The sequence below is a fragment of the Xenopus laevis genome, chromosome 5L (genome assembly GCF_017654675.1).
Source record: "Xenopus laevis strain J_2021 chromosome 5L, Xenopus_laevis_v10.1, whole genome shotgun sequence".
Classification (NCBI taxonomy): Eukaryota; Metazoa; Chordata; class Amphibia; order Anura; family Pipidae; genus Xenopus; species Xenopus laevis.
In genome coordinates this window covers 24,887,791-24,905,769 of record NC_054379.1, presented here as the reverse complement: position 1 = coordinate 24,905,769, position 17,979 = coordinate 24,887,791, and the positions used below count along the sequence as shown (strand labels likewise).

Below are 17,979 nucleotides of genomic sequence, written 5' to 3'. Positions count from 1 at the left end.
TGCGAGCCCCACAGCCCTTGTTTCCCAGAGGCCCCCAGCTTGTCTAGATGCTGTGTTGCCCCCTCAGACCCTGGTATTTGTGATGAGGGGCAGGTAAGGCTTTTCCTGATGCCCCTTCCATGCAGATATTGTTTGTGCAGCCCCCCACATGTGTCAGCACAAACGTCCACTTCATTGCTACATCCTTACTCAGGAGCTCATGGTTGTTGTGAGTGACCTAAATTTCGGGAGGGGAGTCAGAGACTTATTTAAGCAGGTGACCAATAATAATGTGTAGGTGTGGATACAATAAAGCGCAGATATTCAGCTGCAAAAGGAGCCTTTATTTACAAACACAACATGTTTAGAGCTTCCTTGCTTGATAAAGAGCAAGTAAGCTCGAAAAAATGTTGTGTTTGTGAATAAAGGCTCCTTTTGCAGCAGAATTTCTTCAATTTATAGTATGCACACTTACACATCGGATTTACGGATTGACTGCTTTGGATGGAAGCAAGGTGTTGGGATACTAGAATTGAGTCATAAGGGTAAAGGTACCAGTAACTATTAATTATGGCTCTGCACAAACAGTGTTTATCACGAGGCATGTCCAAGGGGTGCAAACTGCAGATCCGCAAAATGGGTAATTAAAAAAACAGATAACTTCTCGTTCTAACCAGCAGGGAAAGTAATTATAAGTGGTGGGCCCCGTCTGGAGAGTTTTTTTTTTTTTTTTCAACCTAAATTAACTATATAACCCTGGGAAGGGGGTGAAATAGGACTCACCCCATAGCTGTGCCAGCCCTCTGTGTGCTTAGCCCAATAGCCGAGGTAGCTTTGGGTAGGGCTAACAAAAATACTGCCCAGAGGTGTGCCAGCTATGGGTGGGGATTAAATTAGGATATGCCCCCTACCTGTGCCATCCCTTAAATAAGAATACTGCCTATAGGTGTGCCAGTCTTGATTGGCTTCTATGGTAGATTAGTACAAACAGTATTTTTCCAGCCACTATGGACTGACTGCCAGTCATTAGGCAAAACATTGTCACTTTATTTGAATAAAATAACCAAATGATATTGGAGCCAAAGCTGCCGCCAATACGTTGCGCGCAGATGAAGCAGCTTAGGGTAAAGCTGGCAGATATAATCATACTTTACATACGCTTTTCGGACCATGCATGGGCCCCAAATAATCATTCCGACAATTTTCAAACCATGCCAATCAGTCGTTGGTGGATCGAACAGGGTAGATGATTTCTGTCGGATAACGATATTATCTCTGCATGTATTGCCTATCTGACAATATCATGGGGTGATTGCCACTACTATCTCTAGGACATAACTTACGTATGATTGCTGTCTGTCTATTAATGGCCACAACATTGTCTGAATTCTTTTTCTTACTTTAATCCTACAGTTTAAATGTGAATGGTTAGTTTTACAAAAAACAATGAACAATCGCCATCCAAATGCTCATTGTACAAGGAATAAAATCTTAATGTGTAAGGCCAGCTTTAGGCAGTCAGGGCTTATTTGACAGGAATATACAGTACAGGTATAGGATACGTTATCCAGGAACCCGTTATTCAGAAAGCTCAGAATTACAGGAAGGCAATCTCCCATAGACTCCTTTTTAATCAAATAATTAAAATTTTAAAAAGTGATTTCCTTTTCACATCCAATTAATAATTTCTTAGTTTGGATCAAGTACAGTAGCTTGTACTTGATCCAAGCTAAGAAATAATTAATTTATATTGGATGTGAAACAATCCTATTGGGTTGAAAAGAATTGTTCAGTATGAAAATAAAAACTGGCTAAATAGATAGCCCATGCATTTCGAATACTTTGTGAATACTGAACTGAATCCAGACCCTAATTTGCATATGTAAATTAGGGAAATAAAGGGGAAAGAGAACCGCTTGTGCCACGCAACTAAAACATTTTTGACTTCCTTGTTTGTGTGATGAAAATTTACGTGATTTTTTTGGATTCGGTACAGTCAATCACTTGGATTTGGCTGAATCCAAATCCTACTGTAAAAGCCAATTCTTGGCCAAATACCGGATTCAGTGCATCCCTAGTTGAATATTTAAATGATTTTTTAGTAGATGTATGGTGATCCAAATTGCAGAAAGATCCCTTATCTGAGTTTTTTGGAGAACAGGTCCCATACCTGTGTCGATTACAGCTTATTGCCCCAATTTCTCCACCCTGAACACAAAGTGCTGAATATCTCGTGCAAGAAGCTCAGGCTCCTCCAGCGCTGCAAAATGCCCCCCGCGTGGCATGTATGTGTAGCTGCTAATGTTTCTGAACTTCCCCTTAGCCCACGAGCGTGGGACGTGCATCAGCTCACAGGGGAAAGAAGCAATACCTGTGGGGACACGCACAGCCATCCTGTAATGCAAGGAAACCAATAAGTTCCAATACTGGTACAGGTACATCAGATAAGAATATACTTATACTGTTTCCCATGGGGTCCTTACGTATTGGCTGGAGAGTAGAGGAAGTCTCGGGTGAAGTTCTCCTTGTAGAACCTCATAGAGGAGGTGATGGAGCCTGAGAGCCAGTAGATCATGATGTTAGTGAGAAGGTCATCCAGGGAGTATTTCCTGCACCACAAACAACAAATCTCAGTCCCAAGGTTCCAAATTTTGGTTTGGGGAGCAATATTCTGTATTTTTATGTTCTCTAACCATACCATCATTTTGCACTCTATAGTGGGGCTATAGACTCCACCCTACTATTCTGGCCTAATACAGTAACATGCCCACTGATTAACTATCCTGCCAGAAGTCATCCCATCACTGTGTGCTGCTATAGGGTGGGGCTACAGACCCCCGCACCTAAGTTGAATAGAAACATTTACGGACTTCTCCCCTCCCGCGTTTCTGCAGAAACAGTAATTCATTTCCTTATTGCCTTCCCTTCCTTTCCTTAAAGGAACAGTAACACCAAAAAATGAAAGCATTATAAAGTAATTTAAGTATCCAGTACCGTTGCCCTGCTTTAGTAAAAGTTACGTGTTTGCTTTAGAAAGACTACTATCTTTATAAGAATAGGCTGCTGTGTAGTCATGGGGGTACCCATTCAACCTGAAAAAGGAGAAAAGGCACAGGTTACTTAGCTGATAACAGATAAGCTCTGTAATATAATACAATGGTATTTTACAGTGTGCGTCTGTTATCTGCTGTGTAACCTGAGCTTTGAATCGCTGTCCCAATGGCTACACAGCAGTTTATTTATGCTGTAGTACTGTTTCTGAAGCAAACACACCAGTTGCACTAGTGCAGGCACACAGTTCATTATTATAATTAAAATTACTTTAATGCATTTTAATCTTTTTTGGTGTTACTGTTCTTTTAAGTGATCCATCACCAGTGTAATGTAGGGTGGGGCTACAGACTCCTCCTCTGTCTCTGCAGGTACAATTATAAATCTCCTGATCTTCTTCCCTGCCTAGAATGATCCTCTCATTGTGCTTTAGGGTGGGGCTACACTACAAACTACCAAAAAAGTGACACCACACATTGCAGAGAAGCACCTCCAGGAATAACAAATCTGACCTTTCAAGGCCACCGTCCTCAAGTTTACGGAACTCTGGGTCTGTCCATGTTGAGAACTTCTCTAGAATGTAGGCAGCCAGGCCGGCGGGAGAGTCATTGAGAGCAGAGCCTAAAAGGAATCAGAGAATATGGAAGGTCACTTAGGGGCAGATTTATCAAAATTCAGGTTAGTGGGGGGAAAAATGCAGACGCCAAAAGAAAAAAATGTATGTATGGGATTAGATGATATTTGGTTGTGGTATTGGATCACATTCTTTAAGAAAGCTGTAAGAATCATAGACACAAAGCCATTGAGAACCTGTTATTATTGTAGAGGAACAAGCTTGGAGTCCCCACTCATTTTTACTACCCCATTAGTTCTACTGACCGCCAGACACAAGACTCTGGGTGGGGCCCACAAGGATTAGACAGGCTGAGAAATACAAATACCCATGGAGCTGGCACAAGCCCACAAGCCAATCTAGCAGATTTCTCACCTACAGAGTCGGGCTTGGTGGCCTGGATGTGCATGTAGCCAGACTCCCTCAGCAACGCGTAGACGTTCTTCTCAAAATATGGATATAAGCGATTGACATCTTCCCGCGTCATGCCCACCAGCCAAGGTACATATCTTCCCAGGAGCAGAGATATGGTCTGACCAAAGCCCCCCTTGGGTACAAAGGCCATATTCAAATGGAGACCTGTCACACATCTGAAAAAGGATTTGAACATCTGAACCTCAAAGCTCTGAGCTCCATCTAGCAAGAAACAAACCCCCGCCAATGTATATATAGGCTTTATCCCCAAGTGTAATAACACACGTGTGATATCCTAGTTAGTGACACCACTGGGTAAACTCCATACACATTACATAAAGGACATTTCTCCCAACACCCTGTTACCCTTGCCATTATGATGCACTATTATCCCGGTCATTACAGCAAAATATTACCCCTGACATAATTAAGGGCCATTACTGCTGCTTTTAATATCACTATTAACCTGTATTATAGCACACCAACATATACATTTGCAACAATCCATTCCTCTGCCATTATAACACAAATGCCCTGGTAGTTGCATGAAGTCACTTACTCTGGTTTCATCTGTGCCAATAATGTAGTGATGAGGCTGCCCCAGTCTCCTCCCTGCAGGTAGAATTCCCCAAATCCCAGCCTCAGCATCAGTTTATAGAAAATCCGAGCCGCTGCCACCCCATTAAACCCTGAATAACATGAAAGGAAATGGTTCTGTTTAGGGTAAATAATGCGGTGGGAGCATTGCAAAATTAACCTCAGAATTAGTGTGACTTATTGTGTGGAACCTGGGTAAAACTGACTTTGGGGGGGGGTCAGAGAGTTTACTACATGATCACTGTATATTTTGTGTGTACCAACAATGCTAACTAGGTCAGTTCACTTCTTATTGTCTGCTTGTTGCCTACTGTCTCTATCTTCCCCTACTGTCTCCATTTTGCCCTACTTTCCCCATCTTGTCCTACTGTCTCTATCTTCCCCTACTGTCTCCATTTTGCCCTACTTTCCCCATCTTGTCCTACTGTCTCTATCTTCCCCTACTGTCTCCATTTTGCCTTAATATCTCCATCAAGCCCTACTGTCTGTAAGTTGCAGTAGTCCAAGTTGTTCCTATTTGGACACCCTTGAGGCAACCCTGACCATTGGCTGTGTATGGGCTATGTATGTCAGACACTGAGCATCTTCTCTTTACAAACCCCAGGGTGTGGATGCCAACTAGGTCATGCCACTTGTTATTATCTGGTGTTGTCCTACTGTCTCCATCTTATCCTACTGTCTCCATTTTGCCCTACCGTCTCCATCTTGCCCTGCTGTCTCCATCTTGCCCTGCTGTCTCCATCTTGCTTTACTGTTCCGATCTTGCTCTACTGTCTCCATCTTGCCCTACTGTATCTGTCTTGCCCTACTGTCTTCATTTTGCCTTACAATCTCTGTCTTGCCCTACTGTCACCATTTTGCCCTCCAGTCTCTGTCTTGCCTTAATGTCTCCATCAAGCCCTACTGTCTGTAAGTTGCAGAAGTCCAAGTTGTCCCTATTTGGACACCCTTGAGGCAACCCTGACTATTGGTTGTGTATGAGCTATGTATGTCAGACACTGAGCTTCTTCTCTTTACAAACCCCAGGATCTGGAATAAAGTGCAGACATTTTGATATTTAGCACAAAGATCCCAAGAACTATACGATAACTTGCTCAGCCTCATTGACTCCAGAACCTGCCAGATTATATTTTCTAACTATTTAATATTACCCACAAGCCACCATGACACAACACACTCCCTTACCCTTCTTATGTGGTGCCTCAGAGAAGCCATATCCGGGGATGGATGGACAGATGATCTCAAAGGCAAGGTTTGGGTTCAGACCATATTTAGATGGTTCTGTCAGAAGGGGAATGATACGATAAAACTCGTAGAAGGAGCCCGGCCAGCCGTGAACCATGAGTAGAGGCCGAGCTTTCTGTCCTGGTGGGAGGTGCGCTGGTTTCACACGTATAAAGTGCACCTCCAGCCCTAGAAATAAAAAACATTTATAAGACATTTCTTTAGTTTCATCTCATTGGCCACTGGCATAATATCTGCTGTAGCCCCTGCTTCTGCCAGTGACATGATATAAATGCCTGGGGAACTGCTGTACTGTAGGTGCCCCAAAGTGACCGGGTGCAGGTTCATACAATAGGGAGGGGCTTATTTTGTGTTTTACGGATTTTTATCTAAAGAACAGTCAATATAAGGTTGATGGAGAGGAGCAGAACAAATATTTTATGCTCTATAATTGTCAAACAGGATAAGTGGGCTCAGCACGACATCAACCCTAACTATTTATGTTTTCGATCTTTCTGCTTAGAGAAGAGTGCAACAGTAAAGAGCACACGTCATGCTGTAGGTATTGCAGTATAAGGAAGAGGAGCAATCAGTATAACAGGGAGAAGCAAACTTCATACTACAGGTTTCCCTGAGCAGTTTAACATCGGTAATGGCAGTAAGTGGCACTTTTATGCTGTAGGTAGCTCTGCTCATGTTCTAGAAACACCTAATCATCTTCTAGGTGGTCCTACCAGTACTGTGGTCCATTAAGTCAATATTCCATATAGAGAGCTGGATTATAAAACAACAATCATAATATTATTGTAAAGAGGTCTATGGAGATCGTGGTGGGTTGGGAAACATATGAAACCCATGGACCTCCAGTTGGACAGGCTGGCGCGTGCTCTAATAGTGACCCTATCAGAGAACTTGCCTTCTATAGTTGTTTTGTAATGAGGATATTTATTGATGAGCTCCACTTGCTTGTGCCACTCAAATGAATTCCTCCAGTAGGAGACAACACGTTTGAGGTGAATGGAATTAAATCCGTAGTGAAACTGGGAATCCTCTAGAGGTGAGATGAAGCGAGTGCGGTCCAAGCGCTGGTACAGATCCTGAGACAAGAGAAGACCAAAAAGTCACACATGACAGAGCTTCATCATATCTGCTGGGGTCAGTTGGAATAAACCTGGTTATTGACTATTTTTACACACCAAAATAATCTATATAGAAAGGGGGGAATGTGTGAGAATATGCACCAGCTGGGCAGTAGCATTCTGGGTGAGGGTAAGTGTGTAGGGCTAGAGTGAGACATTAAAGTTACTTTTAACAGAAATATTTCAACAATCTCAAGTTGCAACAAGGCCCAGGAAAAAGGAATAGCCCTTCAAGTGAAAGCTGGGGAACAGGGACCTTGTGAATGAGGTAAAGTCAGTTACAGAACCCCCTGGGTCAGGAAAGTGAGAGATAGTGAGGAATAGCTATAAAGAGCAGGCTGTGCTCCAACCAGGAGTGATTGGAGAAGGGAGCTCCCCCTGGGAGTCTAAGTGAAGGGACCTCTGTACTGAAAATAGATTCAGCTTATATTCTCCTTGATCTATTTCTGCTGTAGCTGATCCGGACCAATATTGCAAGAAATATTAATGGCAGGCCATCTCCACAGTGTGTCTCATTGCTGCTTCTGACTGTGACTGATCAATCTTTTATTGGTACTCCTCATTTGGATCTGAGTAAATTGAAAATAAAGCTGTTCTGTTATTTTGTTATTAAGAACTTCTGGCGTCCTCTATCTTTATTTTTTTATGTAGTTCCACAACACCCTCACCTTCCTCCTCTACTTAATGAGGACTCATCTCCGGTAAAGACTACAGTGTGACCCATGTTCTACTGTTCATGAGCTGGAAAAGTCTGTTAAATGTTAATAATAATGTTTCATATTCTCATTAATAAAAGTTACATTTTCTGTGGCAGTTTAATTAGCTGTAAGTTTGAGTTCCACAACAGGAACTGTTCGGCTAGTTGCGGAGGGAGCAGCCCTGGGGTTGGCCTTTTTCCCCCTCTTGTTTGGAGCTGCCTATTTTCAGGAATATTCAGACCTGCGGGAATATGAATATACATTTTGTTCTCTCCCGTTGATGTGAGTTTATAGTTCCCGTGCATCACACTTCCATTGCCTGAGCATCTACAATGTCTAGAAAGCTAATGGTGGCAGGGGAAATAACCTCTGTGGTGCTGTTATACTGTTCATTTATCATTATGTTCAGCACAGTTAACCCAAATGTAATCTCTTTTTGGGTGCTCCCCAGAGCCCCCCACAGAAACATATACATTCAGCAGTGCAATTACTTTAACACTCCAGTTCTTGAGTCCCAGCCCCAAAGTTGTAGGGTTGGCATTATTTTTGGAATTTAGCCTTCACATGACTATGGAGTTAATGTATCCCTTCTAGAAATGTCTGTGAACAGTAAGAAATGACTGTTGAGATTATACTGTGTTGTGCTTTTTAACTTCTGTGATGTGGGCAGCAGGGGACTGTGGGAGTTTCTGTTTGGCTGTAGCTTTGGACTTCCCATCACCCTCTCATATAGTGAGAAGCTGATGAGCCTTCTAGGAACTGGGAAATATTCCCCTTTTTATGAATATTATTTTCTGTTCTCTATGGACACACAACCAGAAAACTTGTGTTATTTTTATATATTTCTTTAAAATCATTACACCCCCATTTAATGGTTTTAAAAATTAGTGGTGAGCACAACTTTCCCTTGTTTATTATAGTTTATACAGGAGCAGTGACCAGCTCAATGTCGTAGCTCCCACCCTTCTCAGCTATAGTCAGGTGATCCCAGTGGTGGCCAATAAAAGGGCAACCAAGTTTTGGTGTTTTAAAGGAACAGTAACATCAAAAAATTAAAGTGTAATTAAAGTAATTAAAGTGTAATTAAAGTAATAAAAATAGAATGCAGTGTTGCCCTGCAGTGGTAAAACTGGTGTGTTTGCTTCATAAACACTACTATTATTTATATAAATAAGCTGCTGCGTAGACATGGGGCAGCCATTCAAAGGAGAAAAGGCGCAGGTTACACAGCAGATAAGCTCTGTAGAACATAATGGTGTTATCTGTTATCTACTATTTAACCTGTGCTATATAGTCTTTTTTCAATTTCCGCCATTGCTACACAACAGCTTGTTTATATGAACTATAGTAGTGTTTCTGAAGCAACCATCAGTTTTACCAGTGCAGGGCAACAGTGCATGATATTTTATTTACTTTAAAATACTTTCATTTTTTTTGGTGTTACTGTTCCTTTAACCTTGAAAGCAGCAAGTAAGTTGCAGGTAAAACTCAGTCCCTGTGTAAAATGTATAATGAAGCAATAGAATTCTTAATGAATCACATGAAAGTTGAGTGGAAGACTGGCCAGACCAGGGATGACTTTGACGTAGTTGGCCAGCTTAAATATATTGCAATTAGTGATGTGCGGGCCCGACCCGAGGCCCGCGGGACCCGCGGGTCTTGCAGGTTCGCGCCGACCTCTGGACAAAATGCGCGACCTAGTACTGCCTGCTTCCGGCGCCGGAATTTATAGACTTCCACCTGCCCCGCCCCTTTTGTGATGTCACTTCGGGCGGGGTGGGCGCGGGTCTATAAATGAAGGGGAGCAGCGGGCCCGGGTCAGGTGCGGGTAGGAAACAGGCGGGTTAATTGCAATATATGGACAAACAATCCCTGTTTTGTTTAAAGGGTAAGGCATTTTTAGTAGCTTAAGGCACAAAATGTCTCTGTCTTAAATACAGTATATTGATAATGGGTTGAGTGCAGAGGACTCTTGTATTTGTCTATATATATATATACATATGGGGTGAAAAGTGATATTTATGTGCCACATTGTTTAATATCATTGAAATAGCTGCTTGTCTGTGCTGAGCAGTAATTATTGACAAAAGCCACACCCAGTCATGGGGGACACATTCTTAGCTCAGTAAATAACCCCCCAACCCATGGTTTGTTGGTAACATCCCCATAATGAGCAGATGGTCCTTATTATGATGCGTGTTTGTGCAGCACACAGGGAACTAATAACCTACCTGAATCTCTGTGTCAGAAACCTCAAGAGTGAAGGCCCTCACACTGGTGTCCTCTCTCTGCTGTGGGGCCCCAAGTGCCCACCATCCATCTCCCATTTCAAGGGTTTTCTTCCTGGACCTGAGCAGCATCCAGCAAACCACTGCCCCTCCAACTCCAAGAGCTGCAGGTACCAGGGCACTTTTCGGCCAGTGCTCATGCACCGCCGGCCTAAGGTTAAAGAGAGGATTTTACTTTTACATATTCCCAACTGGGATTTTCATCAAAGGGGTCATCTACAAAGATACCTGTGGGTGCTCCAAAATGGCTACAATGCAGAATTCATATTGTCCAAACATTCTCCTGCACTTATATATGGGTGAAATTTCTGCTGAATGGTGTGAAACTGCACCTATCCACCAGAGCTGGGCCATTGCAGAAGGGTGCCAAAGCAAGTCCCTGGTGTATTTGTAAATGCCCCCCCCCGGGTCAAACTGTGACATTAAAAAATTATTTTCAACAGCATAATAAATGTGGGTGCCGTAAAGTAAAACTGGACTGCTGTGATTTGCTAAAAGGGAAGTGGGCATTTACCAAGTACCAAGAAATACGCCCCCATCCAAAGGAAGTAGAGACAGTAACACCAGAATATACCTATCCCATGCGAAGGAAGTAGAGACAGTCACACATGTACCAGGAAATACACTCCCTTGTGCAAAGGAAATAGAGACAGTCACATGAGTACCAGGAAATACACTCCCCCATGCAAAGTAAGTAGAGACTGATTTTTGTGCAAACAAGAAAAGTAACCCATAAGATGTGAACTGGTTGAATCACCTCAATTGATACCTAGTGCTGCCTCTGGCAAACTGATTATTATACAAAGTATCTTCCTTGGCCTGTACTGCTGCCTGTAATTATTATGGTACAATGAATCTTACCTTCCTTGCTGTCTTGTGATTATTATACAAAATATCTTTTCTGTTGTAAGCTCCAGCCCAGGGTGAATAAAATACAAAGTACTGTATATTTCCTGTCCTAAAATGATGTCTGGGAAGAATTTTAAACAAAGTACAGGTATCTTTTCTGCCAGCCAACTGCTGTCAGGAATCAGGATGCCCAGGGCAGGATTTACATAGTGGGCACCCCTAGGCCACTGATGTCGGCACCCTGTCCCCTCCCCTTTATTTTTCAATTTTTCATCATCTGGACCAGAGCAATAAGGATTGGTGCATGGGAAATTTAAAAAATGTTTGTATCTCCTGTGCATCCCCGGTGTTTTTGAACCAATATGGGTGTAGTTGGACAGCATGCCACCCCCTAAAATCCTGCCACCCTAGGCCGGGGCCTAGGTGGCCTTTCCACAAATCCGGGCCTGAGGATGCCATCAGGGGTGTACAGGGATATGGTGGTTAGTTTCATTTGTTTGTTTCTCCTATTTGTTAAAGTTAATGGGCCAGTTCCATAGGTATCCCCCGAACGGGGTGGGCCTGGCAGGAATTAGGTGGGGTTTTGATATAATTAAGATCAGGGCAATGGGCATTCATGGTGCTTTGTTTTTTACACTGGGGCCCTATGTTACATGTTGGCAGAGCTTTGCACCCATGGAGCCCAGTTCACCAGGGAGTTAATAATTAGGACCCTCTGAGGTAGGGCCCTGCTCTCTTAGAACTACAGGGACCCATGATGGCTTTGCCTAGGATGCTTATTATACATAGTATTTTTCCTGCCTAGAAAACCTTTTCTTAAACAATATTGCCAAAACCTGATCCTTCACCTGCCTCAGCTAAATCTGGCCATAGATGTTGAGATTTTTAAAAGATCCGATCGTCATCGTGAGACCACGATTATCTCGGAACGATCGTATGATCGTACGAATTGTCCATCAACTAAAAAGACCAATTTGCCAGGAAAACAAAGGGGAGCTGCCTGCTTGGCCCTGCAAACATAGATAGATTGTACTGGGACCGACAAAGATTTTTTGACCTGGCCGATCAATTTCCTGACAGATGTCGGACGAAAAATCGTAAGATGTTTGATCGTTCGAATCCCACTAACTTCACAATAATTTCGAAGGATTGGTAGGACTTCACTAAAATTGGTCGTTCGGCAAGAGAAATCTATGGGGACCTTAAGCCTCGCATTCGTGCTCTCATCCTATCCTGACTAAGCTACTATAACCTGCTACTAATTGGCCTCCCTAATTCCCATCTCTCCCCACTACAGTCACTTTATCTCTTCTCTTGTGTCTCCATACATTCCTGGCCAACTCCTCCACTATACTCAGAGTAACTGTTCCATTGCACCCCCCAATATTACTGCTGTTCCTCATCTTAAGGCCAGGGTCACAATGAGATAACTTAAATACGCTGGCTGATTTCAGCCCTACTGCGGGAGTAGCCTCTTTTCTCTTCCCCATTAAAAATGCAGAGACTCACAGTTCCACAATGAAATCTGCCAAGTCAGTTTGAGTCACTTCCAACATGCGGAAGAGATAGGAGGCTAATGCCCATGGTAGGGCGGAAATCAGCCAGTGTATTTCAGCTATCTGAGTTTGGCCCCCATGTGGCCCTAACCTAATTCTTTCTCTCCTGCTGCTCCTTACATTGTGAATGCCATCTTTCTTACATTGGGAATGCCATCCTTGAGTTCATCTTCAGAAACTCCCTCTAGGGGCACTCACATAACACCTGCCCCAGTTCTGCCACTTAGTGCAGTGTCACCCACTGTAACCTGCAGCACTTAATATCCTCCTATTTGTGTCTGTAAATTACCCTACCACTTAGATTATTAGCTCTATGGGACAGGGATTGCCTTCCACTTGTCTGAATGACACTGAGCTCTTTGTCTTTCACGTAACTGTACTTTGTATTGATTTGTATCTATTACTGTATTGCATACCTCCCAACTGTCCATTTTTCGGAGGGACAGCCCCTCTTTTGACTGCTCAACCCGCAGTCCCTCATTTGTACTGGAAAGTCCCTCTTTTCTCTGCACTGAACAGCCAGAAAAAGAAACAAAGTTTCTCACTTAATTGGCTTTTAGCAGAGAGCCCAGAACAGCTAACAGTTGCAAATAAGATACTTTGTAACAATTTTGAGACACAAAAACACAGTTTAGATAAAGAGAAATATTTTCAAACTTTTATAACCTGCCAAATTTTGTAAAACAAACATGGTAATTAGGGGGTGTGGCCACAGAAAGGGGTGTGGTCAAAAAAATTGCTGCGCCTCTTTTTACTTCCAAAATGTTGGGAGGTATGGTATTGACCCCTTTATTCTATTCATTTCTTTTTCTGCTGTAAAGTGCTACATGCATAAGTAACGCTATATACTGTACATAGCACATGCGTGTATACATATCGGTACTTATGCACACAGCAATGTACAGCAGAACAATACATTAACTGAATTGCTGCCTTGAATGATTATGATCAGGGCCGGAACTAGGGGGAGGCAGAAGAGGCAGCTGCCAAGGGTGCAATGATAGGGGTCACTGGGCAACTACCTCTAAAATGTCTTCTGCCTACCCCTAGTCCATGTTTGCACCCCTCAGTCTTACTCCCCTTCCCTCTGTCTCCCTCCCCTTCGTCGCTCTCCCCTCCCTCCGTTTGCCAATGTGAATGTATCTATGGGCCCCCATATTATGTGCCCTCAACATAATATCAGTGTATCACCTGACGTTCCCCAGAAATTGGCTCCACATGTCGCTGATCTTGTTCCTGTGATTTTCTCAGCAACTCCCTGCACTTTGAACCAGAGAGGGAGGTGTGTCCATTTTTCCCTGCCCTCTGCTTGTCTTTCCCTCCTCCCTGGCAGCAGGAGTGGCTGTTATTGTATGTCCCGCTCTTGCCTGGCTTTCTGACAGTTTATCCACACCACATGCTGATATTGCTCTGATTCTTGTTCTTTTCCTCTGAATGTTCCTGCTGCATATTCTGCAGGGAAATAAATAAACAAATGAAAGCCAAACAGGAAATCTGGGAAATTTTAAAAGGGAAACATTACAGTTCTGAGTCTGTAAAGAAGAAGCAGTTGCAGAACCAATCTCAGATCAGAGCTGCTGCTGGGGGAATGACTGGCTTAACCCTGTAAGTGCCTGCAGGAGAGATGCCATGCCGGAACACTTTTACTTTGGAAGTGCAAGGGTTTAAACTAGAGATGTGCTAGAAAAAGATATAAAGTGGCACTCCGAAAAAAACGAATGGTAGTTTATTTCAACAGATCACAGACCAACATCACCTGACACATTTCGGGAGCAACTCCCTTAATCATAGGCTTCAGATCCAAGTATAGGAGAAGGAAGAGGAACTCCAGCAGTATTAGGGCTCTTACTCACGAGCGGTTGTAGCTGCGCTCCCCTGCGTTCCGTTTTTCTGCGTTCAGCCGCAGGGGAGCGCAGGAATAGACGCAGGAAACATGCAGAATGTAGGCGCCGAACGCAGGAAACATGCAGAATGTTGCGTCTCAACCTGCTTTCGGCGCCTACACGCGCCTGTGTGAGTACAGCCCCATTGGAAAAAATGTATTGCGTCTATTCCTGTGCTCCCCTGTGGCTGAATGCCGAAAAACGGAGCGCAGGGGAACTCAGCTACAACCGCTCGTGAGTAAGAGCCCTTACTGCAAACAACTTTTTATTCCAGGCAGTGGTAAACACAACATGTTTCGGGTTCAATACCCTTTATCAAGTGAATCACTTGATAAAGGGTATTGAACCCGAAACATGTTGTGTTTACCACTTCCTGAAATAAAAAGTTGTTTGCAGTAATACTGCTGGAGTTCCTCTTCCTTCTCCTATACTTGGATCTTTTGCAGCAGTTGCAGTACAGAGCAAGGAATTGGACGCATATCATTTGGAAAATCTGTGCTAACCACCATCCCCCTCTTCTATTTGGAAATCATAGGCTTCATACATGTCACTTCCATGTGACATGTATGAATCATAGGCATAGATTCATACATGTCACTTCTTTAAATAGGCTATGCAGCAGTGACCCCCTCAGGAGTTGCGTAAAATTGCAGTGTCTATTGATATATTTCCTCTCCCAATAAATAGGGTGAATCCCTAGATAAAAAATACTTTTTATTAATCCACTTTAAAAACAATTAAACTGATTAAAACACAATGCAATACACCTCTGGAGGAACTAGTATTGGGTTAGTTAGGCTAAGCTAAATAAGTGCCTATACAAACCTTAATGCGTTAAAATTCTTCTGGACCAAATACAGGGTGGAGCATAATTTATATTGATCTATTTACATATAAGGGCAGGACTACACGGGCGATTTTGCAGCGATCCAACGCGCTGTGCAAAATCGCAGGGGTCACGTCGGAAGTGACGGAAACAAGGTAAGTAATGGCAGTGTCGGATCGTGTCGCATTGTTGATGCGACACGATTGTCGGATGCAGACGCAGCGTGCAGCGTCTGCATCCGACAGTCGTGTCTCGTCGCATCAACAATGCGACACAATGCAACAATTGAATTATTTACCTTATTTCCGTCACATCCGACGTGACCCCTGCGATTTTGCACAGCGCGTCGGATCGCTGCGAAATCGGCCATGTAGTCCTGCCCTAAAAGTACAAGTAACAATACAAGGTAAGCTGATGCAAATTACCTTGATTATGAAATATCTATGCTAATGTTTTGGTTGTCCTGATCAATACCTTGTCGTCTATATTAATGTAAATACATACGGTCATATCTTGTATTTTGACCTTTCAGTATTCTGGTATCGAGTTCTAAAATCCAGAATTAAATCAAACCCCTTAGATTCATGGGGCACAAAATGTCACCTCCTCTCAGGGGAATTTACCTGCTAAATCGCCTTCACTCCAAGGTCTTGCGTGCCCCTAGAGCAGTGGTCCCCAACCAGTAGCTCGCGAGCAACATGTTGCTCACCAACCCCTTGGATGTTGCTCCCAGTGGCCTCAAAGTAGGTGCTTATTTTTGAATTCCAGGCTTGGAGGCAAGTTTTGGTTGTATAAAAACCAGGTGCACTGCCAAAAAGAGCCTCCTGTAGTCTGCCAATACACTTAGGGTGACCCTAATGTGTTCCCTTATTCTTTTAGGCACCGGATGGGGCGGCCCACGTATTGTTTCTTACAACATTTACACTCCAATAGGTACACTATCCATTTGGAATTACAGTTATAGAAACCTTTACTCTGATAGGTCAAGTATGTAACATTGGATGCAAAGCCACTACTTACATCAATTACCCTGCAGGTTTTGCATTTCGTAGATCCACATTTAAAAGACATGCTCGAAGTGTGGGTTTACTAGCAGGTTGGGCAAGTTCACTCCAACTTGTGCATAATGTCTTTGGGCTGTGGGTGCTGAACTTCAGTCTATGTTCACCCTGCCTCAACCTTCTCGTGAGGAAACTTACGGGCGACTTTGGAAATCGAAGCAGAGGTGATTAGTCACCAGGCGTCTAAATCTCCGCGAATCTGCCTGTGTGCCCCTGGCAGAAAAACATGCTGCTATTTCGGGAGATTAGTCGCCCAGCAACAAATCGATTGCTAATGAAGGTGATTTTCCCTTCAATCTGCAAGTCACAGTTTCCTCAAAAGAGACCTGCTTATCTTAAATTGTTACAATTGTTTATTTGCTTATCTTAAATTGTTACAAAAGCATCTATTCTAGGCTTTCTGCCAAAAGCCAATTAAGTTAGAAATGTTGTATATTTTTCTGGCTGTTCAGGGCAGAAGATCAAAGAGAAAGTTGGGACATTTCAGTAACAAACCAAGACTTTGGGTTAAGCTGTCGAAATCGGGACTGTCCTGTGAAAAACGGAACATTTGGGAGGTATGCCCCTGTATAGTTATACACCTGCCTAGGTTTAAGGACCCCTGGCATGAAACTACTAAGGCTTCATTTGCACTCTTGCTTAGATATTTTTAAGCAGGATTTTTCTGTGCTGTAGTTTGTGCCAGCCTTCATGACTAATCCCTAAATTGGGGTCTGATGGAACTAAATTAGAGGCCCCAAACTTTTTAACCAAACCAAAGTCGCCAGCTTATTGGCCCGTGTATGGGGCCCTCTGATGGTCAGATGTCAATCGTGCAGGGGTAAAAATCCGGTCGGATTGGGGACCACATCTGTTCATCGATGTGGTCAGGCGATCTGACTGCCCGTATTCTTTGCATTATGATCCAATCGTTGGGCCCTGGGGCCCACAATCGGATCAGCCTGATATTGCCCCCCTCAAGGTGGGCATATCGGGGAGAGATCCGCTCATTGGAGACATCTCCAAACAAGCGGATCTGTCTGTAAATGGCCACCTTAAAGGAGAACTAAAGCCTAACTAAAGAAGTAGGCTAGAAATGTAGTACATTTTCTTTTGGGCTTCTGTACCAGCCCATGGCAACCTCAGCCCTTTAGCAGTAAAGATCTGTGTCTCCAAAGATGCCCCAGTAGCTCCCCATCTTCTTTTCTGCTGATTCACTGCACATGCTCTGTGCTGCTGTCACTTACTGAGCTTAGGGACCCACTCACAATATACAGTACTCATAGAATAGAAATGTCACAATATAATTAATACAGATAATTACTACATGGCAGCACAGAAACCAGTGCAATTAGCATCAGAATTTATTAATCAGCCTTGTAGCATCAGCTTATATTACAGACCAACCTCATTTTCTGCTTGATAAATAGTGACGAGCCCTAAGCTTAGCTTCTCAACAGCTGCTCAGAGCCCACTGAGCATGTGAGTGTCACAGACACTTTCCAAGATGGTGACCCCCTGTGACAAGTTTGAAGTCCTGGATCATTGCTGCTATTGACAAGCTGAAACTTTAGGCTGGTGCAATAAGTTCAGTATATAAAATGTGGCATTTTCAGCCAAATTCATTTTTAGGCTTTAGTTCTTCTTTAAGTTAGTAAGGCCGTTACCCAAGGGGGTCAGTCAGAGGGGGTGGCTAAGAAGTCATGCCCATTGCCAACTACATAGTGAGGGGTCCAGGGATTTCTGATGGTGGCCCTGTGTAGATGAATGAATACATGTAATTGATTTTTAACTTGACCCAAAGCTGGCATTTCAGGGCCAA

General features: G+C 43.3%; 1 protein-coding gene across 1 annotated transcript; it reads right to left on the bottom strand.

Annotated features, from left to right (window-relative positions):
- Positions 1 to 1,005: 1,005 nt before the first annotated feature.
- On the bottom strand, positions 1,006 to 13,842 carry LOC108716563 (epoxide hydrolase 1). Its single transcript, XM_018262775.2, has 9 exons — positions 13,600 to 13,842; positions 9,947 to 10,154; positions 6,795 to 6,975; positions 5,840 to 6,067; positions 4,617 to 4,746; positions 4,019 to 4,233; positions 3,543 to 3,651; positions 2,463 to 2,588; positions 1,006 to 2,373 (listed from the first exon to the last, which is right to left on the bottom strand). The coding sequence occupies exons 1-9, from the start codon at positions 13,626 to 13,628 to the stop codon at positions 2,166 to 2,168; spliced, it is 1,434 nt and encodes a 477-aa protein (XP_018118264.1). The 5' UTR covers positions 13,629 to 13,842; the 3' UTR covers positions 1,006 to 2,165.
- Between the last annotated feature and the right edge of the window lie 4,137 nt (positions 13,843 to 17,979).

Coding starts and splice junctions, on each gene's coding strand:
- LOC108716563 (XM_018262775.2), bottom strand. CDS start 13,628: ATGTGGAGCCAATTTCTGGGGAACGTCAG. Junction 2,589..3,542: donor GAGGACGGTGGCCTTGAAAG/GTCAGATTTGTT, acceptor TTTGTGGTGCAG/GAAATACTCCCTGGATGACC. Junction 2,374..2,462: donor CTCTACTCTCCAGCCAATAC/GTAAGGACCCCA, acceptor CTTGCATTACAG/GATGGCTGTGCGTGTCCCCA.